The sequence below is a fragment of the Diorhabda sublineata genome, chromosome 3, assembly GCF_026230105.1.
Source record: "Diorhabda sublineata isolate icDioSubl1.1 chromosome 3, icDioSubl1.1, whole genome shotgun sequence".
In the NCBI taxonomy this organism is placed as follows: domain Eukaryota; kingdom Metazoa; phylum Arthropoda; class Insecta; order Coleoptera; family Chrysomelidae; genus Diorhabda; species Diorhabda sublineata.
Genome location: NC_079476.1, coordinates 28,990,490 through 29,016,183, shown reverse-complemented (window position 1 = coordinate 29,016,183; position 25,694 = coordinate 28,990,490). Strand labels below are relative to the sequence as shown.

Here is a 25,694-nt window from a genome sequence, read left to right as displayed (position 1 = left end):
CCATAAGCTTCATCATTATTTATATGTCATTTTTAATTACAGAATTTATTCAATGTAACTAATAAAAATTATGATGATGATGATGACAAAGATACGCATTTAGCACTCTTGTTTATATAACAAATAGAATAATCTCTTAAATTATTTACAAAAATAACTTTTTATTACATTTGAATACATTTCACTATTTATCTATTCTAAATCAAGTTAATCACAAAAATATCAAGAATTGTGTTAAATAGTTTGACACCTTATTATCCTTTGCTTCCTTTCTGTATCTTCCCGTAACCCGTTTAAGCTTGTAACGTCGACAACTGAAATATAATTTCGGAGAAACGTACTTGAAAACAGTTGGGAATAAATTTTTTCTTGGACGTCATTTCCGTGCACTATAGCATTTAAATTTGACTCCTGTCAACAAATATGACATTTGTAACTTGGCGGGCTTTGAAAAATCAACTGACAGTTTTAAAATAACAAAACAGCAGTCCTAACCTAAATTATCAATTGTGAACTTGAAAATATATTTAAATGTTTTCTTTAAAATTGCACTGTGTTTGTGTTTATTAATTATGACACAACGTTTTCCAAGAGGTTCAAATTATGTACAAGATGGAGCTGTTTGTGAAAAATATATGGCCAGATTTCTAAACCGGGAGAAACAAGCCGCAGCTGCTATATCATCACTAACAAGAGGTAGAGAAAAAACAAATCCTCATAGTCAAAATCAACTAATTAAAAACCGGCCTAACGTAAAACAACAAAATTTACCATCTCCATTTAAACGAAGAAGTCCATCTCAAAACGCAGTACAACATTCAGACGATTCAGCTTTAGTCGAACTTACGGTAAAGGCAATGAATAATCATAGACAAAGATCGCGATCTACTACACTAGATAGAGAGCCGTGGGGACAGTTGTTAAAGCAACACAAAAGTGGTGATAAAATATCTATGTTTGGAAACTTTGACCCTCTTCGTACTTTACATTTTCTTGCCAAAGAGCTACAATTTCAACTTCAAAGTGTGTTACCAGGTAATATAGAGAATAAAATAAACTACACCTGAACAATTTTGGAAATTGCTAATTCAAATAACTGTAATTTACTTCATTCATAATTACTTACATATGTCAAATTAGAATTTACTTTGAAATGCAGTTATTCAATTATAATGGTAGTATTTCATTCAATATATTTCCTATAGATGCCAGAAAGATGATTTTGTTGTTTTAGATGACACCACAATTCAGCAAATGGTTGCAGATATGCAATATGCTCTGAAAAGAGTACCTCCTGAAGTTGCATCAACAGTACATTTACAGCAAACTATTGATATAATGCCAAGAAAGAGTAATTCGAGAACAAGTATTCAGAAACCGGTAAGTCATATAGTTCAACATAAGACTGAACTTTAATGAATAATTAGGGTATTTAATACTCTAATAATCAATGTTTTTTCTGATTTATTGAAATTTAGAGACAGAAATTTGATCATTTCTACCGTGCTTAAAGTTATAAAGTTAGGAAATAGTCTACTAAAGTGCAGATCTAAATTTTTAAAAGTTTACGTAAAAGACATTTAGCTACCGAGCTTTAATGCATACTGTTTTATATTTCACTTGATCAAAAAAATCTTTACTGATAAGTAAATAACATTGTAGATATCAGATACCTAACATGAAAATGTACCATTTACATCTAAAGTAACTCATTATAATTAATTTTATTATAAATTACTTAGAATTAACCTTGTGCTAGTTAAACCATTCCAGTTTGGTAAGTTAATTTAACCTTTTAATGTACTAGTATAAGAGCTAGAGCTGAAAAATCACCGTCATCATTAATATGGAGCTTCCCTCATAAGACATGATCATTTAGTATTGCTAATTATGTTCCTCAACAGACTGACAACCCACTGGTTATAGGAGGTAGCGGTAAGGGTGTAAACGCAAAATTTTTAGGGAAAAAATCTTGATAAAAAAAAATATGCTTCAAATTTTTTCAGTTGAAGGCCTTAAGTCAATTAGTTGAAATCCCAAAGGGCCGACAGCTAGGTCGACAGAAAAGGGGTGGCGGATAAGGGAAAAATGGTAAACATTTTGGGAAAAAATCATCATTGAGGATATGTTAGACATTTTGACGACCACTTAAATTTGAACTGAACTGAATTGTCTAAATCTAAAAGGGCTGACAGTTAGGTGAATATCGAGGGCAGTAAAACAGTATAAAATTGAGCTCATACTTTATATATGTATTTTCTAATTTTTGTAAATTAATTTTTAGCTGACATATATCAAATTATTAGAATTAAGTTAATAAATCAATTGTTGAACAATCCAATCTCTGGACATTTTCTCTTTGTGAATATGTTAAATTATACATTAAAAATTTCAAATAACTATCTAAATAATATTAAAAATGAAAAAAATGTTATAATAATGTAAATTTGATCAACTTGAGAACACCATTATCTGGAATTTCCACACAGCTTTTTAAAATATTTTGTATGGTAAATTTTTTCAATTTCATTTAAAAATCATTCTATTTATAAAGTGAAAATGTCTAGAGATTAGATCGTTCAACAATTAGTTTGTTAACTTTTTTAAATGAATTCCATTATTTTGCAATAAATAATTTAATAATATATAATACAAGGATGTATTGATATCTAGTTAGCCTAGACCAGTTCCATGCATAAACAAAATATTGTGTTCATCATCAAGTACCTGTATTTAAAAGGATTAAGAGGTAAGCATATTTACGAAGATATGCTTAATACCTTGGTGACCGTGAAAAATGGGACTACAAGCTTCAAAAATATGAACTAAAGACATTTTACGTTCTCTATGAAGCCTATGAAGCACATTTTGACTGCCCTCTTTGGAATCCAGACAAGCCATGTGATCCACATGTTGCTTGTAGTTATTAGTTTAAATTTAAGTGTTTACAATGGCCGACTTATTATAATACTCAACAACAATTTGCGTTCTTTGTCCTTAAGTTTATATTATAATTTTTTGGTCAATTATACACAAAAATAAAATACTTTTTTTGATATAAAGACATAGAGGAAATATGCAAAACCTATCGAATATCCCGTAAATCTTCTTCTACTCCAATTGCACACGGAATGACACGACCAGTACCTGAGCCAAGGAAAATTATTTCAAAAATGTACCTCATCCCTTAGTTCTAACAAAAGTAATTTTGTTAAGTAATTTTTACCTACACCAGAACCATCAAAATACCATCTTATAACTACAGAATATTTTAACAACTTTTAGGATCTCGTTTAAAACAGTGGCATTTACTTGGTGATGTTAATATCATAAATCAGCGAACTAGACAAACGTTCTTTGAAAATTTTTAAAAATATCGTTTAGTCGGTCGTCTAAATACTAAAGCAAACTATTCTATTTTATATAATTTTATTTGGGTAATTACGACCTACACTATCGAAATTTTTTACATTGGAGTCAAAGTCAAATCTTTTGTTGACACGTGTTATCGATGACGATTTTTTCCAAAATTTTCACCCTCTCTACCCTTATCCATCACCCCTTTTGCATCCACTTAACTGTCAGCGTTTTGGGATTTGAATTAACTGGATTGCGACCTTCAACTGGAAAAATTTTGAAGCATATTTTTTCCCCAAAAATTTTGCAATCTTACCTCTTCTCGCTACCCCCTGTATCCTTTAGCAATACTAAATGATCATGTTTTATGGGAGAAACTCCATATTACTGATGACAGTGATATTTTGGCTCTAGCTCCCTGTTTATAATGTATCATTTCCCATTTTCAAAGTGACAAAGTAATTTAGTTTATGACAGTACAAGAATAAAAAAAATCTGTTCACAAAAGTGCTTGCTGTTGATATTATATTACTAATATACCACTTTAATAATAATTGTCGGACACTATAATTTTCATAGTGTAAAACTTTCTAGGAAAGACTTCATATATCTACTGTTGACTGTGCTGTTCAAACTATTCCTTTAAAATCTTTGGAAGACAACGATAAATTACAACAAATGATGGAAGAAGGTACATTAAAGCTAGAAAATAGTTGCAAGCATATGGAAAAGTTTTGCACAGAATTAAAAAATGAGAAACATAAATTAGAAAGGGAATTAGAGGAAGAGAGGCATAACAATAAGATTTTGAATAAGAGAATTTTGGATTTGGAATTAGAAAATGTAAGTATTTATAATGTTCAATTGGCCTATAGTCCAGAAGGAATCGGCACATGAGTATCACCTAATTTTTTGTATGCGATTTTCTTTAAATTGTCCTACTCATGATATAAATGCATATTGCCATGGAGCAAACCCCATGCCATATTAGGTATATGAACCGAAATTGTCTTCTTTTTCTTTCTCTCCCAATTCTGTCTGGATAGAGGTTTTGTCCTCTGTGCAACAGAATCTGCACATCACATTATTTGCTTAGACTAGCGTTTTCAGGTGTCCATTGAGGCGACAGGGCTATGATAAGACTCCTATTAGTACTCATAGGTTGTTCATACTTAAATTGATACATTCAGCAGATCTCCTCTGGTTATAGTTTCCCAGAAAAGTCTTTGTCTGTCTCAGCCCCTTGAAATTGTCACAATAATTGGTTTTGCTTCTATCTACCTCCTTTTACAATGCTTTTTCTATTGTTCTGTAACTGATACCACAGAAGGGTTCAGGTCCCATGGTCTGTTTGGATTTGGAGTTTGGATTTTATGATATTGGAGCTTAAAGTTCTAATGGCTGCTTGGCCATCGGACTGGATGATGATCTCTCATATTTGCGATAGTTCCTCCTCTGAGATTGAACTTTTGCACAAATTTGTGCTTGAAAAATGTTTGGTTTGTTGCCCAGGCTTTCAGGTTCTGGTTTCTGGTTCTGGGCCCGTACACTTTTATTCCAGTTCTGTCGGCTGCTTTAAATCCGTCTGTATGCCATATAATGGCATTTCTGTACATTTCTTATATGGTGTTTTGATCCCACTTACTTCTACTGCTTAGTACTGAGATAATTTTTTCTTGAATCTTAACTTTTTCAGTGCATCATCCTGGGAAAAGTCCCAGGTTTGGTCTGTTAGGGATTCCATCTCTGAACATTTTTTTCCACCACACTTTTCAGTACTATGTGGACAGGTGGGAAATTTAAAATCACTTCTATTGCAGCAGTTGAGCATGATTTTGTGGCCCAGGTTGCACATATGAAGCCAGTCTTTGTACCTTTGAGAGATTGTTCCTCATGGTATTAAAACTACTTCTAGTATCCCAATCATTTGAACCATGAAAAATATTTATAAAATAGTTAATAATATTCTTATAATTAAAAAAAAAATCATTGCTTATACATGTTTTTTTATTGTTAATTTCCCTCTCTCACAAGTATGCGTCGCTTACCTTTAGGTATCGCCGTCTTTCTTTGACTTAAAGAAGCTATTCAATTTAATTAAATTCTGTTTAAATAACAAAAAAGTAATATAAGCCGATAAATAAATAATTTTAATTACATGTTCCGATTCATTCATTAATAAATTTTGTAAAATTGATTCCAGAAAAGAAATTGATAAAAACACATTGTAGGCAATTTAATTATCAATTGCATTTTTTAACAATCTTGATAAAGTCAATAGTTGTTAAGATAAATGATAAATAATGATCCAGGACATAGAGACGCCAGTGCAGCGCAACAGTCAGAGAGATACGACGATACAGACACAGAATATACCCTAAGAAGAAATGCAAACTCGGGTGTTATTCAGTGGATTTTCGATACTAGTTCCCTCGATGGTAGTTGGCAGAACTAATCTATTTTGGCGGTTCATTTAAATTCACAACATATCTTCTGTATTTTATGTTATTCATTTCTACCCACTTCTGATTTTGCAGTTTCCTGAATTCACAATATAAAAACATCTGAGAACTGGGACACGTTTATTTACAAATAATATTTACATAGATTTTCAACGAAACCATGGAAAAATAGTAGACTTGATTACAATATCACTTTTATAATGAAAACTGACAAAATTCAGATTTTTTCTAATAAAGTGAAAAGTGTATATGGTACTAACATGAACACAAGTGAGCCAAAGAACATAAAAGTGTGTTAAAGTACGTTATAAGATTCAAGCCCATCTGTACACCTACAAATGTCAATAATAAGCTATATTGATACCAAAGATACATAAAATACCACAGCACTTTAGTAGTAAAATGACTAAACTATATCAATTTATCACAGTTAAAATAAAAGGTTATATAGACTATTTTTGTACATAGAAAGAGCAAAAGTTTTATCCAGTATAGACCATATTTATGCTGTATTTTGTCTATCAATATTTCTGAACTATGAAATAATGAATTCGTTCTATACATTTCCCTAGGTGTTACTAGTTCCAGCTATAGTCAAAAAATCCGATTTTTGTTTGTAAAAACCACTAGTTTTCTCTGTAACAATGGGATTTGAAAATTCACTTGAAAACTCAATGGCTCTGGTATAGGTGAATTACAGATGTTAAGGCATCAACACTGGAACTATGAACTTGATGCTCTTGACGATCATTTCAGTATCTATTATAGCTGTATTTACAGCATATGAATGTTCTTGGTTAACTATACAGTCATGAACTTTAGCATAACTGTGATCTTCATAAATGAAAGTAAACAATGAAGGTAGATGAGAGGTAGGAATAGATGGGATAGCTTTATACTTCAAATGTTTTCTATTGACATTTGTAAAATCACTTTCCAGAAAATGATTTTCACACAAGCGGTAGTTTGTTGATGAGCATTGAATTTTACAAAATTTCTTCCCATTTCGATCACACATCAGGAAAGCGTTTGGGAAATGGGAAAAAATGTTTATTTATCTTGGCAATTGGCATTGAGAGTAATGACACATTTTTATTATAGTTCCTCCAATATCAATTGCAGATTATAAAAACTGGTTCGAAACCCTTGCTGACAATATTGTTTGATCTACCATAGGCGTCTTTTTATAAATACTTTTAAAAATATCTATATCTTTTGCGAGAAAGTATTCTTTAAAAGTCAATCTAATCATTATTACTTGGACGGAAATTTAGACAGATACACTTAATTGTAGTCCTACTTGGAAAAAATCATTATTATACCTCGTTAACTTGCTACAACTAAATATTAAATTATAAAATGTAAATAGACGAGTAAAATGTACCTGCCTGTAAGGGCGTTTGGTTTAAACAGGGTACCAGTCGTGAACTGAGCCCTTTTTGTACCTCATTCGTTTTTTTTCTGAAAAACGAAATTTCATAGCACAAACCATAAAGGAAATTAAATTCTTTGCAAATAAAACAAAAGAAAATAAACATTTCAATTCCAAAGTATCTTTATAAATAATCATAGTAGCCAGAATCGACGGAAGTAGAGTCATCATTTGATTGAATTATGAATATTGTAAAGAGGATGATACCACAATCTCAACTTCTTCTTTGATAACATGTTCAACACAGTTTTTCCAAAGCTCTTGGTAGTCTGCTGTTAGAACTTTCTTTACGAGTTCTACAACCTCTTTACTCAGTTCAGAAACTGATTACATTTTCGTAATTCTGATTTTATGTTTGCCTATATATAACTCTATAGGATTATATATGCAATAGTGAGGAGGTAGTCTGAGAAGAGTATGACATTGTTCTTTGCACAGCTTGTCAATATAACAAATTTTCTTGAGGCAATGTTCCTAAACTGATATAATTGTATTCTGGATAATCTGTTACCTTTTGCTGTATTACTTCTAATGTTGCAATCATATTCTCCTTATTTAAACTATAAATTTTCCTGTGTATAAAATCTTGAGTAGCTTTGTTAACTGATTTCAGTTCTGTGAATCAGATTACCGTATATTTTCTTTTTTGAAACATTCGAATATATTTAAAATAACTTGCTGTGTTTGTATATCTAAATCTTTATTATTAAATTCATACCTGTCTTTATTCTCACTACACTGTGCAATTTCCTTGTCTTCATTCGCCCATGGTCTAGAGAACGCCATATTTCTATTTAATTAAAGAAATTTATTAAATAAATTAATCTCTTCAAACGACCCCACTGCTTATCTCAGACTGTCTGGCAGGAATATTTCGAAGAAATTGTGTACATTCCGACAACTTCGGCCAATAGAAATGCATTTATGTTTTCGATTCGATGTTTTCATTGGTAAACGTGAAGATGATAAGTCCGCGAGGATTGACGGTTTGTTAGGCTTTTACCGAATTTTATACGGGGAGTAAACATTTTTAATTTCCTAATTTGGTATAAGTGCCGTGCGTATTTATGAAATATTGATTGTTCCTTGCATAACTGTTTTCTGCCGTTGATAATGGAACAACCATACAGGAGCCCCAATTTTGTTTTGTGCTTAAAGGTAAATGACAAGAACATGAGAGCGCGCAAAATTAACAGTTCAAAATTAAATACCCAAAGTGGTGATTTTTCGAATCTTTAAAAATTCAAATCTCTAAAAATATTAACTTCATCGAGAAAAGTATAAACTTTATTTGTAATTCAATAAAGAATATAAAAAAATTGTCCGGTTGAAAAATAACTATTCCTTAGAATTGTTCAAACAATTTTGGTTTAAACAATGTAGTGCAGGGCTGCCCCATGGCAACTTACATTTATATTATATTATACTCAGGTTTCGTGTTAGATCTTTGATTGAATTGTGAAAAGACAATATTTTAAGCAAAAAAATTTCAATTATGTACTACTTTTAAAGTAAGTTAAGGTAAGGTATGTTTTTAAAAGATGGAACACATATTTGATATGAATAAAAAGAGTTAAAGAGTTAGCTTTTCTTGATTCGATCGTAAATACACAGAGCAAAATGAAGTGCTTTGTTAAAGTTTGGAAAATTGTTTTCCAAATTCTGTTCTGGCCGAAACAAAGACAGGGTACTTATTTCTGTAAAAATTTCAATACTCGTCTACTTCGTGAACAATATTACTTTTAAATTTTGTAAATCGGAATAAAAATTTTTTTGAAATCTGCTGCCCTAATTTACAGCCTACTCAGGTACTTGTTGGTAAATCCACCACAGTCAGTCGGGTATAAAAAAATTGAGGTGGAATAATTTTTGGTTCTCATGCCCTGATTCCTCCTGGACTGCTAGGATAATAAATGCTGTTACAAACTAATAATTATCAGTTTTTATTGGTTATAATTTTTCACTCTAATTTTTTCTCTCAACAAATAAATGAATGTTCAAAAACTATTCAAAACTAGTTACAAGTATAAAAAATTTGTTAGTAAGATATCAGCATCTAATAAAGCACTTTTTGTTCATATTCCATATCATTTTACTTGTTAATTACAAATTGTTCAGTACAATTCACAGTTGAGAAGCAACTCTTGTCAGTGTGTATGATTTAATGAGTTTATATGTAATATAAAAAATGTGGTGTGGAAGTGACATTATTGGCAACAATGTCAATGTGCTTCCATATTTACATATCACGCACCCTATTAGACGCGTCATAAGCAGATAGGGATGTCAAAATCAGGTGCTAGTTTACGTTTATCAAAAGTCTAAGTTTCAATGGGGATTTAATATTTTTATGCATTCGGTTTTATGAATAATATTCATAATAATCATAATAATAACATACTAGAATATATTGGAAGTAGGATACAATAAAGATATTTCTTTATTTTTTTCTTAATGCTCAACTCGTTCAATATTGTATGTGTGTTTTTATAGTTTTTATTCTTTTCAATTTGATTTAGAATGAAGTTTTGACTCCACGAGTAAAATCTCTCGAAGACGAAAAGCGCAAGCTTGAAACTCAACTTAAAAACATCGCGAACAAATTAGAAAATGTATCTCAACATTCTTTCAACGATCTCAAGTCTCAAATTACGGAATTAAAAAGTCAAAAGAATGCCCTCGATCAAGAATGCAACAATTTGAAACATCAAATGAAAGTGTGTGCATTAGAAAGAGAAAAATTCATCGCCGTGTTAGCTTTAAGGGATGCTCAAATAAATGAGATACGCTCGGAAATGAGTCAATTGCAGGACGTAGTTAATGATCAATTGATGGAACTGCAAACTAATGCCTTCTTGGTTGTACCTACAATAGGAAATAATAATGAAGGTAATGAATTTAATATTTTATTTGAACACGTTATTATGCACAAACCTATTGATTTGAAGTTGAATGAGTCTGAAAACGATGTCGGGTTTAAATTTTTAATTGATTGACACACGCTGTAACATATATTTTTATTCCGCGCTCATTTCTTCTTGCAACGCGCTAATTGCTTATTTACGTCTCTAGAGCCGATCGAGCTTCGCTCTACAAGCTGTAGCAGCATCCACACCACGTTGTTTTGTTTCACCATCCTATCGCATCGTATTAGTTTAATTTTTTATGTCCATGCTTGGATCGACAAAGGTTCGTTATAAATATTGTATTGTACCAAAACCTACCATCACCACCAAAATAAGGTATTTTTTAAGTATCTTTAAGGGTGACAAATTACGGAGAAAATGGTGTGATGCAATGAAAAAGGACAGTGAAAGGAAGTTGTTTTTGCTGCTGCTGTTTTTTCAAGTAAAAGTAACCGATTTTGGCGTGAAGATCATTTCGAACTAAATACAGTGTCCGGCTAATCCACAAAAACCAGTTTCGACAGTCTATTTACTAATACTAAAATAATATTACATGTACCAAGCATTACAGACAGCAAACTAGCCCAATGCGTCACTATTTATAGTTTTGTGACATGAGCGGGCGGCCAAACTATGCTTATGAATATGTACACACTTCAAACCAAGACTGTACCCCCACCTCCTACCACTCACCCCACTTTGTACTAAATCTAATCTGATTTTGTTTGTACTGCAGTCAATCACCTGTGGAATTTTGCGTGTTGTGTAAGTGTGAAGATACGGTACTGAAGTATTTTTTGTTGTTGTATTATTGTTTGAAAGATTAATGTTTTGAAATGTGAAAGTGAAGTGGCTACTCAACGCTAACACAACACCTTAACTCTAAAAGACAAACTAGAAACATTAAAACTTTTAGATAGCGGTGAAAGTGTCACAAACCTACGAAAAAAAGTAAACGTTGGCAAAAGCCACCATATGTGTCTGGAAAAAAACCATGCGAAGCTACAAGAATATTGCACAACGTATTAAGAGGCAACTCTTGAAAATCGGTAAACACCGTGGCGGTCTCAGTATGACAAAGTTGACGAAGCACTTTTTCTGTGGTTCTCACAAAAAAGAAAAGAGGAACCCCTTTAAGAACCCATTGTTCAGGAAAAAGCTATGCAGTTAAATGTGTTATTAAATGGTGAAAATTCATTTACGGCCAGCAATGGTTGGTATCACCGATGGAAAAAGCGCCATGGTATACGCGAGTTAACTATAACTGGAGAACAGCTTTTTTCTGATCATACTGCGCCGCAGGAGTACCTTGCTACATTTGATAATTTGATAGCTAAAGGAAATTATTCGCTCGAACAAATGTATAACGCCGACGAAACTGGCCTCAATTTTAAAACTTTGCCAACAAAAAGCTTAGCTTCAAAAGCAGAAACTCGTGCTCCTGGTTTTAAGATGAGTTAGGACAGAGTAGCATTAATGGCTTGTTCTAATGCTGCTGGTAACCATAAGCTTCCTCTCATGATGATAGGTACAACTGCTAAGACTCGAGCCTTCAAACATATCAAGAACCACACAACACAACGTCACTTCGTCTATTATAGACACCAGAAAAGAAGTTGGATGGATGGCACAATAATTTAAAGAATGGTTTCATCATCAATTCGTACCTTCTGTTAAACAGTTCAGTAACGAAAATTATCTACTACCACGTGCTATCCTTTTGATAGACAATGCACCGTCCCATCCAGAAATTAAAAAATGCTTGCGGTCTTTCTACAACCAAATGTGGCACCTTTACTACATTGCCAATGGACCAGGGAGTTTTGCAGGCGCCGAAGCTGAATTATCGAAAACAGTTTTGAAATATTTAATTCAAGACGATACCATCCCAGAGTCTACTAAAAATGACACCGTTAACCTGATTTCACTGCTACAGAACATTCAAGGTTGTGATGATGCAGTCGAAGCAAACGTGAATGAATGGATGGCAGCAGGCGCCAATAGCGCTGAGACAAATGATGACATCATCGTAGCCGTGACGCATGAGCAGTTTCAGTGTGACGAGGAGAAGGGGAGTGGTAATGAGCCAGGGGGCGCGTAGGAAAAGAAGAAAGTCTCGCACAATGAGAGAGCAGCTACACTTGACCGTACCCGTCGCTACTTGGAGCAACAATCTACTGGCACACCCGCGGATGTCGTGTTTATGAGAAAATGGCGTAACTACGCGGCTGAAAACAGACTGTTAAAGCTGCAATAAACAAGGATGAGGGATGTTATGTCTAAAAAGTAACCTAAGTTTATTTTTTTGTTCAGTACGGTGTATACCTACCAACTTTTTGACTGCATATTTCTTCTTTTGTTTATTTGCGTTTTGTCAATTTAGTCTGCACTTATTAAATAAATTATTTATACTTTTAATTTTGTGAAGTATATTTTTACATTAGTCCAAATTATGTACTATATTAACAAACAATTTCTGGAATGAGTTATCCGTGTTCGAACTAACGGGATTCAAGTCTAGGTACTTTCATTTTTTGAATAGCATGTTCAAAATTTAAAACTTACGGATACAGGGTAGTTTAAAGTATTATTGTAATAATAATGTGGTATTTTTAATGTGTTTACTTGTGATTTGATTTTTTTTGCAATGGCATGTGGTCCAGACGAGACCCAACCTCAATATTTTTTCAGAAATTTACGTTCACAAGGAGCAAATTTGACCCCTAGAGTATTTTTTATACTAAAAATGAATAAAATTGGTCTGATTTTCATTTCATTTCAATTATTTTGTGATGAATATCAATACACTATTTTACTCGACCACCAAAAGTCCAATAAAATAAGTCGAATTTACTCCAAATTACAATATATTTGTTAAAACTTTAATACTTGGTATCTCAAAATTCAGAGGTTCCATGTACATAGAATCTTCTTATTTTTGCCTCGTGAATCTGTTATTATATTGATCTGTCAGTTCATCTTGACTATACAGCGAATTTTAACTGTCATGAAATCGTTATTTGTAGCAAAATAAGTAGCCATTACAAGGGAATCTATTTTTATCAATAAATCAACTCTTTGTTATCAAAATAATACTTTGGCCAGTAGCATTATGTCAAACAGCCCCGGTCTCCTACACAATCGGCGCTGATGACGTAATACTTATTTGGAAGGGATCTTGGGCGATATAAAATATATTCAGACTTCTAAATTTTATTAACACTAATCTTTTCGACTTGAAATACATACTATTATTCTTGTAGAATTAAGTTGTTTTATTTTCGTTGAAAAACGAATATACTTTTTTTAAATTTTCCAAGCCCATCGGAAACCGTGTTATTTTTTCAAGAGTTAGTCGTCGATTATGAAACCAGTATATGTTGTTTAATCAAAGTTGCAATCTCATTTCAAACAAATATAGCAATCTTTTGAAGCAACGTTTTTACCAAGTTTTAGTAGTTAAACATGTTAGCACACATTCATTATAAAAAAATTTAAATCACATTAAGTTATAGTTTAAGTTTAAGAAAAAAAATAACATTTTATCCAGTGGCGGAGAATTTGGGGGTGGAAAAGGGTCCTTGAACCTTGCTACACGCCTCTGGAGACAACTAGAAAACAGGTATTCATGTTAGAACAAGTAGTTTATCAACCTGATAATTGACGAAAAGTTCGTCGAACACTATTTGAAATTTATCGACAAAAAATCGTTTTAGTTTTAAAATTTTAACACCCTGTATCTTGGAAAGGACATAAGTTTCCTAGCCCGATAGGCATAATTTTACCCAAGAAGTTTCCCTTAGAGAATTGGCAGTAGAATTTATTTTTAAATTTAAAATTTATTTTTTCATTTCTGCGAATGTATTGTTGAAAGGTTCCTTTGTAACTACTCCTAACTAACACAATGGATCCCAAAAAATTTATACATAAAAAATTCAAATGCATTCATTATCCGAATTCCTAATTGGATATAGCGTAACAATGCTTTCATAGATGAAAATTTGATTCAATTCTCACTGAATCTGTAGTAATTTGAGCTGTCACAATTTCTCAATGCATAATTGGGGAAAAAACAACAACTTTTACATAAACAAAATCTAAAAATAATTCTCAAGAAGCTTGAGAGTTCAACAAACTATATTCCATTATACCATTTTTATATACAAAGTTTTCCAACAATTTTATTGTTATTTGCCACATTATTACTATTATACGTAAAATATGAGTCACATTAAGGAATAATATGCAGTTAGTTTGAATATTTTCACATTATACGTCGTATCCGCTCTTTTTAAACTGAATAAATCATCTTCCTCAATGTATATAAGAAACTTATCACAATTTTATTTGTTTCATTTAAATGAGTGTTACCATTTGTAAATTAGTTCCTATTTGCAAAACTGCATACTTTTTAACTTTTCATATCTTTCACATAGAGATTCTTTTGTAATTTTTCAAGCCCATCTGAAACCGTGTTATTTTTTCAAGAGTTAGTCGTAGATTAGAAAACTAGCATATGTTGTACTCTTATTCTCAATATTCCGTTCTAAAGAATACATTTAAAAAAAAAAGGAAAAAAATGTTTTTAGCAACAGAAACTGCCTATTTTCGGATGAACTTGTTGCAGCATTTGTGGTGTGGTTTGCATTATTAGCAGTTTCTTATACTCCAAAAATCTGTGGATAGTATCGATCATATCCGTTATACACTATACATCGTGTCAACAAAGTTGAATAAAACTGTGCAGTTACAAAATATTCCATCAATGAGTGAAGCAGCTCACCAACATTTCGATCGCGTTTATTATCAAATTCAAACTTAGTTAGGGCATAATATAGATCCCCAGGTATGCGTATCGAATACCTGGAACCTATCATGACCATTTTACCACCTGCTCCAGATGAATTACTCAAAACAATATTCTGTAACTGCGAAGTGGCTTTGACTCATGATGTGTCTCTATTTTACGTCAATTGATTGGAAGTAATATTTTGCACAAGATAAGTAATTTGCTACGATTTTTAGAATATTTCTTCAGACAAGAATGAAAAAATCAAAAGATGTAGATATTTATATACAAAAACATAACAACTCTTCTCTAATGTTCATTTGAAAAATTAGTTCTAATCTAATTTGATTATGTAAAACTTATTATGGATGTGATTTTAAATTTTGTTTTAATGAATGTAGGCTAATATGTTGAACTACTAACACTTGGAACAAAAGTTGCTTCAAAAGATTGCTTTGATATTTGTGTGCAACTTAAGGGTGCAACATATGCTGGTTTCATGATCTACGACTAACTCTTGAAAAAATAACAAGGCTTCCGATGGGATTGGAAAATTACTTAAGACCTTTTTTCAAAAGAATCTCTGTGTGAAAGATATGAAAAGTTAGAAAGGATGCAGTTTTGCAGATAAGAACTAATTTACAAATGGTAATATTCATTTAAATGAGACAAATAAGATTGTGATAAGTCTCTTATATACATTTAGGAAGATGATTTATTCAGTTTAAAAAGAGCCGATACGACGTATAATGTGAAAATATTCAAACTAACTGCATATTATTCCTTAATGTGACTCATATTTTACGTATAATAGTAATAATGTGGCCAATAACACTAAAATTCATGGAAAACTTTGTATATAAAAATGGTATAATGGAATATAGTTTGCTGAACTCTCAAGCTTCTTGAGAATTATTTTTAGATTTTGTTTATGTAAACGTTGCTGCTTCCTCCCCAATTATGTATTGAGAAATTGTGACAGTTAAGTTAGTACAGACTCAGTGAGATTTGAATCAAAGTTTCATCTATGAAAGCATTGTTACGCTATATCCAATTAGGAACTCGCATAATGGATGCTTTCAAATTTTTTATGGATAATTTTTTTAGGATCTATTGTGAACTAGTTATAAAAGAATGATAGTCCCGTCATAGTGAAGTAAATGCTTTTTGTCACATTACCGTTGTTACATAATTATTATGATCTCGTATATTACATCAATAATAATTATGTTTCTTGTGAAATTACTCTTGCTGGTTAATGTTTTTTTACATACATAATATAATTTAGTTCAGAGTACTGTCTTAGAGGTGAATCGCAAGAGCTGGAATAGTTGCAATAGTTTCTATGCTTCGCTTACACTAATATTAATGAAGCTGTCTTGCAGACATTGAAGGAGGATTATACATGTTTTCACGAAGAGGCTGATACGAGAATTTTCTTCCACTTGAAAAAATGTTTATGTCAACAAAAATTCTCATTAAATCTGTAGATACTGACGTGTTAATTGTTTGTCTCGGAAATATTCACAAATTCGAAAAACAAAAAAAAATATGGATAACAAATAAATTAGGTAAAGGAGTTAATTATAAGTTTTAAAGAATTAGGTCCATCTCTTTGTCGAGCTCTTCCGGACTTCCATGCCTTCACAGGTTCTGACTGAACAGCAGCTTTTGTTCGCAAAGGAAAAATCAAACCATCCAACATTTTAATACAGAGTGAAGAATACCAAAATATGTTTGAACATTTGACGGATCCGGAAGACATCAATGATGAAGAGATAGCAGCTCTTATGCAAGATTTACCAACGAAATGTATATAGACAAAAATAATGTTGATAGTGCAAGATTTGAATTATTCTTAAAATTTTTTGGAAGCACCAATGACAAAGACAAAGGTCTTATAAATTTCAATTCTAACAATATTCCTCTATGCTGGAAAACTCTACCACACCATCGCACACATCGCTAAATTAACTTGTTTGCATGTCACGAAAAAAAGCCCAGGGATTGTTAATTACAAAACCAGCTTCAATGATTTGGTTCAACGTCGTGAAGCCAGGAATAACAACAAACAAAAATCGAAATGCTCTTCTTCCTGGCCAATGCACCATATTTATAAATGCAATGTGGCAAAATCCCACTAAGCCCATTAGTATTTTATTTTAACCAACTGAATGTGGATGGCAACTGAATCAAGAAAATGAGTTGGAACCATTGTGGTATAAAGGCCCAGCAGCACCTTCAAAAGTTGAAGAAATTCTTAGTGGCCAATTAATGATGATTTAGATGACATTGATTTCGATGATTATCAATAAATGTACTACGTTAGAGAATAAACTTTTGGCAATTATTTCCATATTATTTTATAGTTTCAATTATCTAAAATAAAAATTCTCCTATTATTCCTTGAATCATATTAATCCTCACATTCTTTTAAATCTACGCAGAGAAAAAACTATCTTATTCCACAAAAAGCTTTTACTACAAAAGAAATTGATTGAAAATCGTACATTTTGGAGTAGATGCTAATATAGTTTATGCACTTCAACATGGTATGCGGCATTTTTCCGGCAGTTTTTGATAGATAGATATTTTTAAAAATTATATAAAAATAAATAAAATAAAAAAAAGTTTCCGACATGATGGAGAAATTTTAGCCCTCATCACACACTTCAAATATGTATGCGTGATATTTTTCTAAAAACCAATAAAATTTACTATAAAATACATTAAAAAATTTAATATCCGTGACGACGCGACAGTAAAACATTTTTTCAATAATTTTGTTTACATTGTTTCGGCAATGGGAATCCAAGCGTACCGAGCTTAATTATATATATGTTCTATTTATTAAAAAAAAATTACTATGACCCCTATGACAGCACTTTCAGGGTTACCGGCTCCTGGACTAGAACCTTTTAACAATTCATTCACAGAACTGAAAAATACATTTTTTTAGTTAAAACCAAATACTCCCTAAATTCGACTGCCAACGTTCTAGGAGAAATTCCTTAGGTCAAATTATGCCTATCGGGATAAGGAAGTTATGTCCGCAAATGTGTCCTTCCAAAGATACAGGGTGTTAAAATTTTAAAAACAAAACGATTTTTTGTCGATAAATTTCAAATGTCGTGATCGATTGTTATTGAAACTTTCCGACGATTGTTAGGTTAATAAACTACTTGTTCTAACATGAATGGCTGTTTTCTAGTTTTCTCCAGAGGCGTGTAGCAGGGGTCAAGGACCCTTTTCCACCTCTGAATTCCCTGCCAATAGATAAAATAGTTTTTTTTATTTTTGAATTCTACCATTATTCCTTAGTAAAAAATGAATACGCTGAAATTAACCGTTGTCGTTTGTGACCACTCTTGTGATTATTTAGAAAAATACGATACATTTTCTTCCGAATCAATTTACATCGATAGGTTGATGGTGTCCTACAAAATGCTGTTTTCTTCGAAATAAAAATGTTATCTTCTACTACGCTAAAACGGTTTTCAAGAAATTTATAATTAACACTAATACCATTCAAATGAAAATTTTGCAAATAAATCATGCAGAATAAAAATGTAACATTTAATTAACACTTAATTTAAACACAATAAATTGTAGCAATTGTAGCATTGATAAGGACACGATGCGGAAAACATTAGTCGTAATATAAATCTCTTCTATTACTGCTTGTATACGATCAACAAGATCTTTCTTATTTCTTACCGGACTCTGATATACCAGATACTTCATATGTAGGTACCCAAAGAAAAAAATCAAGGAGAGTAAGATTCGGAGACCTAGCTGGCCAACCAATTGGCGCACCTCGACCTATCCAGTTCTGTCCATATATGGCATTTAAATGGAGTCGTACATTTGCTGAAAAATGTACAAAACCTTCATCATCTTTCAAATGTCAAATAAATCTCTCGGTTTAATTTTTGAGAAAATATGTATGGTCCTATTATGTAAGAAAGAAAAAGTGTAGTTTAACGAACAAATATCATTTTGTAGGACTCCATTAACCTATCGAAGTAACCCATTGATTCGGAAAAAACTTTTTGGTATTTATCTAAAGAATAACAAGAACGGTCACAAAATTTCAGCGTATTTAAATGTTACCATTTTTTTATTAATGAATGATGGTAGAATTCAAAAATTAAAAAAAAACATTTATTAGGTGACGGAGACCTGATAATCGTCGAAAAGATTAAATTCAAGATGTTGATTTAGGGTATGTGGTAAGAGCGGCTTTGAAAAAATGCATTGGGATCAAAGATAAAGATTGCAAAAACTGTTTTTTGTATACCATATTTCAAACTTTTTGAAAAATGCCCCTTAGCATTCAAATTAACTAAAGCAATAAAGTTCCTCAATCTCGATAAGCCTGGCAACATTTGATATTTTGTTGACTGAAAGCAGATGTAACGCCACTACATTGGAAAAAGCAGACAGCATTTTGAAGGTATTCTGACGAATCAGATTCCTCTAAATAAGATGAAGAACTATTCCAGATGTGATAGATTAGATGATTTTCGGATGAAAATGATCGAAACCGGTAGTTTAAAAAATGTAGTGCAACTTCTAATAATTTCTGACGGCATTGCGACAGCAGAGAGAGGATTTTCTGTCAATAAGGAGATATTGGCTGAAAATTTAGAAGAAAAATCACTTATAGACCATGTATGATACTCTCTATGAGGAATGCGTACTCAAGATATTGGGAAGCGCAAAAAAACAAAAATCACAAGATTTTTTAGAAACTGATAAAAGAAAACAAGAAAAACAAAGAGAAAAACTGGAAAAAAAAGAAAGAAATCTCTCAAAAACAGCTTGCAGCAATGGAGCATGAATTAACTAAATTAAAAAAATAACTGTAAATAATATAATAAGCTGTTTTATTACACTTATATTTTCTAAAATAAATATTCATCGTAATAAAATTGTAGTAAATTTACGAGGAAACGGGGAAAATGTGAAACCAACTTGGAAAAACCGGAAAATCAAATTCCCGGGAGAGAGACGAGAATTTGATTTTCAATTTTTACTAGACACCCTGCATAACAATCATATAGCAAATTTCAAGAAAAGCCTGAAAATACAGATGCATTAAATAAATATTTGACTTAAAAACTCATATTTTTCTGTTGAACTACAAGATATTTGGATAAGGTAAAGAGTCAATACTGTATTGTTTTGCAACGAAGTTATAAAATCGTATGTATATACGAGAAGCTCATACATAATTTATCAATTTTCAAAGTAAAAAGAAAATACTAGGGGAAACATTCTAGCTAATAAGTTCAGTTGCTAAAGCAAGTTCGACTTCTTTTTGTTCATTGTAGATAATTTTTTTTGTCTAGTTTATCACATCTTTCTAGATTTAGTTTATTTATACAATGTATTTTAGTACTGATTATTTTCTGTAATCTCCCTTATTTGTAGTTTCAATTTCTTCCATATTTTTCACTCCATTTCTCCCATTTCTATGTGCTTCTGTTTCAACTTTATTCTTCAGAATTGTTTCATTTTTTTATTTTCTAATGAATTTTTTCGTTTTGTTTCCAAGCATTCTAACATTTTTCAGTTCAGTGCAACTATTTTCTGCATGTATTAACATATTCTGTCATTAGGCAAAGATATTGATTCAGGGTACTCAAGTAACTTCGAAAATATTTGCTTGAAGTCAAATAACATAATTTAACGGTTTTTCAAATGAGACATAAAATTAACATATCCATAGATTGTAACTGATATATAAGCTGCAAGTATCAGTCGCTCTATTGCTTACCTTAAATCAGCAATATCGGGATAGTTCTGAAAAAAGAAGAATGTAGTTAAATAAAGAAAAACAACATTGAAAACATGTTTACAACATAATACAGCGCTGTTCACTAGGAACGTTTCTCTATAATATAAATAAATAAACTTAACTATTCGTTCTTATCTCTTGGAAGACCTTCTATTACTTACATCGATTTTAACAGCCTCACCTGCATGCTAAAACAGTTAATATTTCATAAAGGCGCGGAATATTATACTCTAAGACTTTATACCCTATTTATGAAGGGAGGAATCGTTTCCATATCGTCCTGCTCCGTCATAAAGTAGGTTAGTATATAACCTGTAAAGTTTATAATAACAACGACAGTAAGGTATTCAGTTGCCAAGACTTTGGATAGCAAAATATTTTAAAGTTCAAAGATAATATACAACGGAACAAAATAATCCAATAATTATTCACTTTATTTTCTAATTAAAATTTGCTTCTACCCAAACAATAGCAACAATTAGTGAAAAATTCATTAATTCATTCTATTATAACAATTAATTGGATTTTTTATAAGTTTGTTAGTAATAAAAGAAAATATTTTCATTCGAAGAACTGAACGGAATATTTTTTTCATTTAATTTAAACAAAATATTATTTTTATGAAGAATAGATAATTTTTGGTTTCGAATTAAATTGACACACTGAAAATAGCTTCTCAATATGTCTTATTATATGCTACTAGTTCGACAACGACAAGAAAAAATGCTTCTTTTCAAGCAATGACTTTATTATTAGTAGCCCATATTCTTAATCGGTAGTGATTATAGAGACAGAGTTCTATGTTTTACCAAGTACTATGGACTCCTTTTATCAAGTACCTATAAGTTTGAAAGAGATATAGAACCATAAGGTATTACTCTCATTATGCCGGCTAGTGCTTTGTGCGCCTACAAATCCCTTTATTGGTGTCGATTACTTCCCTTGTTCTTTTTGTTATAGTTTTTTATTGGTCCTGGCTTCGTTTATCAGCTTTCTCCATTCTTTGTCGAAATTTTGCTTTCCAGACTACTATTTCTAGGATTCTTGTATCTTCTTCAATTAAGTTTCTTCATCTGCCACTGCCTCTTGGCCATTTTTTTCTCGATTATCTTCAGGTCTCCTTTTTCCTTATTATTTATGACAGTTGTTTCCGTGGCGTATGCAATCACTGGTCTTATTAATGTTTTATTTATTTTTATTTTGTTCTTTTTACTAATATTCTTGCTTTCGACTAACTTTTATTTTATCCAAATGTTCCATATCCTTTTTGTATTCTCTCTCTTGATAATTAAACCAAGATACAGTTTCAAATACGTATTTCTGTATCCTTAGATGGTCCATTACTCTTTCGTCTTGTCTTGCTATCTTCTTTTGGTTTTTTCTTGGTTCATCTCCAGACCGACATGTCTTGATTCTGTTTCCAGTTTGTTTAATGGCTTTATTAGTTCTTCTCTTTCATCAGCCAATATTGTTACTTCGTCTACGTATGTTATAGCTGGTACTTGATTCTTTATATTTTTATTATTTAATTTCGCTTTTCCCATTACATTTTATAATATATTAAACAGGGTTGGAGGGATCGAGTCTTCTTGTTTGACTCGTTTGTTTATTTCTTTTATTCTGTTAATGTTCCAGATATCTTACGTTGGCTTTCGAGTTTTGTAATATAATTTCTATCAATATATTTTCTAGGTACCTCTAGTACCTAAAATATTACCAGAAGAATATTAAATTCTTATTATGTTTTTAGGAGAATATCCTTATTATCAAATGTCTTTTTTTGTAATAGATGATGCATATAAAAATTGATATATTCTAAAGAGGCTCGATAGGCAATTGGTTTGGTTATTTTTACTTTACCTATATTTTTGAGCTGTTATACGAATATTTTAGAGTAATTTAGACTGAAAAACCCACGGAAATATTTGAAAGAAACAGTAACGTATTTTCCATAAGGGCAGCTCATGTTTATAAGGAAATTGCTAGATTGTATAAATTAACTTCACATTCTAAAGAGAGAGTTGTAAATTTTGATTAGTTGAAACACCGGTTTTGTTACAAAATGTTGGCAATTCGGTTTTTTCTAATAAGTAGGATCATTAATGAAATAACCACATGAATAATATATTATTCATGAGTGTATAATGACGAGATGACGTTTACTGCCACAAACGCTAGGGTGTGGAATAATAACTCATACCCGAGTAGATAACTATACTTTATTCACGACTAGTTGAAGCTTTTATTTTGGAAATTTTGTTCCATTATTAGAAACACTATCATTTTATTCTAACAAATATTCCATACTGTATATTTTAATTTATACATAGTACATAGTTATCGAAAATTAAAATAATCGTATATCTCATATAATCACAAAAATCTATATATATAGTTTGAAAAATATTACGTATCTAATACTACAAAATGATGGTATGTAGTTAGAGTCATTAATAATTTCTTTTGTCAGTTTGCAAAATATTTATAGACCATGCTTTCCTTTGCATTTCCGCCAATAAATTTGATAAGGCAACTTTAGGAGCTTCTCTAATTTCTAGTAGTGTTACAGTATATTGATGTATTAAGTACTAAAATCATACTTCTTGCCATGAGGTTGGAGATTAGTTGCAGAGTCTAAACGCCTCGACAACTAACCAATAGATTGACAAAAAAAACTTTAGTGCCACTTTACATGTTACATTTTTTTCGAAATCGCCCAGATTCAAACAAACTTGCGAAAATAGTACCGTGTTAGTTACAAACTGAATAATATGATTATTTTTCAAAAATCATAATGTAAATATTTTCATTAAAATTAATGGTTATAGAACAGTTTGAATTATTCGTTAAAAATGTTAAAAAGTTGTGAGCTGGTTAACGTGTAATCGACTGCTGTCGAATATGAAGTGGACATTTCAATTACTTGAGGGCCTAGGCACTAAAAAGCGATTTCTATAAACCAATCGGAATTATTATTTCACTTTACGAAAAAAAAGTCATTATCATTTACTATACACATTTTCAATTGTTTTTTTAATACAAAATGTTGAATCACTAAGATATCTACGCACACAACCAATAATGTTGACAGGTTTGAGACAAATTTATTTTGTTTCAAAAGTTATTAAAGATAAAGGGCATTGCAGAAAAAAAAATTTCTGGCAATATTATATTGAAATTTTATACGAATATGTTTTGGAAGCTGATATATCCAATGAATTTGTTATTGTGTCTAACTCTCATAGAGGGCGCTAGCTACACGGTTCATATCAAGTAGTATTGAACGTAACTTTTTCAATATTAGATTTGTTAAACATCATATCAAAAAAGTCTTGATAAAACTCGATACTGCTTCGTTTTCGGATTATGTTGATTTGAAAATTATGAAGTAATTTATCTTGAATGCGAATTTTTTACTGAGCTAAGCACATTCCAAGTAGCTGTTGGTTTGGTGTAGATGCTCCGTCTTTTCCAACTACTTTACTTTACTTTTCACTTTTTTAATTTTATTTTATGGGTACAGAACTCAATTGAATATATTAATAGCTAAATCAAGGAAGTATCAGCAACAAATATATAATGATATATAATAAAATCTTTTTATTCTTCAGCGACGAATCTAGAAAAATTAGAATTATCAGAAAAAAATAATCAACTTGGCGGCGATGGTACCACTTCTCCTACCGAAGAACAAGGTTATTATACACCCAAGCAGAACCTCTCTTTCAAAGATTTGCAGTCTGGTGATATTGAAATTTCAAGTAATTTGACAAACGATCCAGAAAAACCAAAAGTAAGTTCATAGATATCACAAAATAGAAAGTATTTTCTAATGTAAGGAACTTTCCTAGACAAATACATTTTTTTTCAGATTTAGGAGTGACTGTCAATTAAATGTAACGTTCATTTATTTTAACAAGTTTTAATTTTTACTTAATTACCATAATACTATTTATAGAAAACATGTTCAACTTAATCTAACATTTTTGAAAAGAATATTGTTGCTTAAACACTGGAAATAAAAAGGTTTTGGAAAAGATTGTTCACAATTTTTATATTTGCCTGTTGATAGAAAAAAATTAGGAAGTTCACACCTTCATGAGTTTATTTTCTTTTTTAGTATAAGGCCAGCAAGGGGGCAAGCTTAAATAATCATATGGAAAAAGTGGATTCTCAAGTTAACATAAGAATGATGTTCAATGCACTAAAGAAGACTGCCTATGAGGTAGCTGGTGATTTGGAAGTACCTAACCAGAACACTTGAAACTACAATCCTCAAACATACCTGTGATAATCCTGTTTCAGTACATATATAAATTAGTTATTATTGTTATTTGAAATTATACTACCGACTTTAAAAATATACAATATCGAATTTTTTATCTCTTATTCTAGAGGATGTTTGGTAAGAGTATGATAAGCCACCCCAAGACGATCATCATGAAACTCTATACATAGTTTATGTCTGTATTTTGTTATGAGGAGAGCCAATAAATATAAAATAGATATTTGAAAATTACTTTAAAATAAATTTTATGTAATTTTAGGTTATAAAGTGCCACAAACCTGTAAAAATTTTATAGACTATTTTTGCAACATTTGTGGGGAATTCGTACTAAAAACACATCGAAATATCATGACAGATCTTGTTAAAACAGCTCATAATCTATATTTTGGATTTTCTATCAATATGGGAGATAATAGTTGATTGCCAAAAGTATGTTTCAACAGAGAACTTTTGAGAGGTTGGCTTGAAGGAAGTCATAAATCTATGCCAATGATTTGGAGTGAGCCTCAGAATCATGGAAATAATAGTTATCTCTGCATAATATTAACACGAGGCCTTTGCTAAGTTTGTTGCTCCTGGCTTTCGAATCGATACTTTTGAATAACGTTTTATGATACTGTTATTCCAGTCTGGCCCGGCTATTTCATTTTCGCCCCA

At 31.3% G+C, this 25,694-nt stretch overlaps 2 protein-coding genes across 2 annotated transcripts in view; one reads left to right on the top strand and one right to left on the bottom strand.

Moving 5' to 3' along the window:
• Window positions 1-25,694, bottom strand: part of LOC130441952 (glucose transporter type 1) — a 537,558-nt gene that overhangs the window by 444,356 nt on the left and 67,508 nt on the right. Inside the window, exon 2 of the mRNA XM_056775874.1 lies at window positions 20,729-20,754. The gene's annotated coding sequence lies outside the window, so the exon portion shown is untranslated. The remainder of the gene's footprint in view (window positions 1-20,728; window positions 20,755-25,694) is intronic.
• Window positions 451-25,268, top strand: LOC130441953 (centriolin-like). The gene is made up of 6 exons (XM_056775879.1): window positions 451-1,035; window positions 1,235-1,380; window positions 3,952-4,200; window positions 9,771-10,140; window positions 24,361-24,542; window positions 24,870-25,268. The coding sequence occupies exons 1-6, from the start codon at window positions 573-575 to the stop codon at window positions 25,011-25,013; spliced, it is 1,554 nt and encodes a 517-aa protein (XP_056631857.1). The 5' UTR covers window positions 451-572; the 3' UTR covers window positions 25,014-25,268.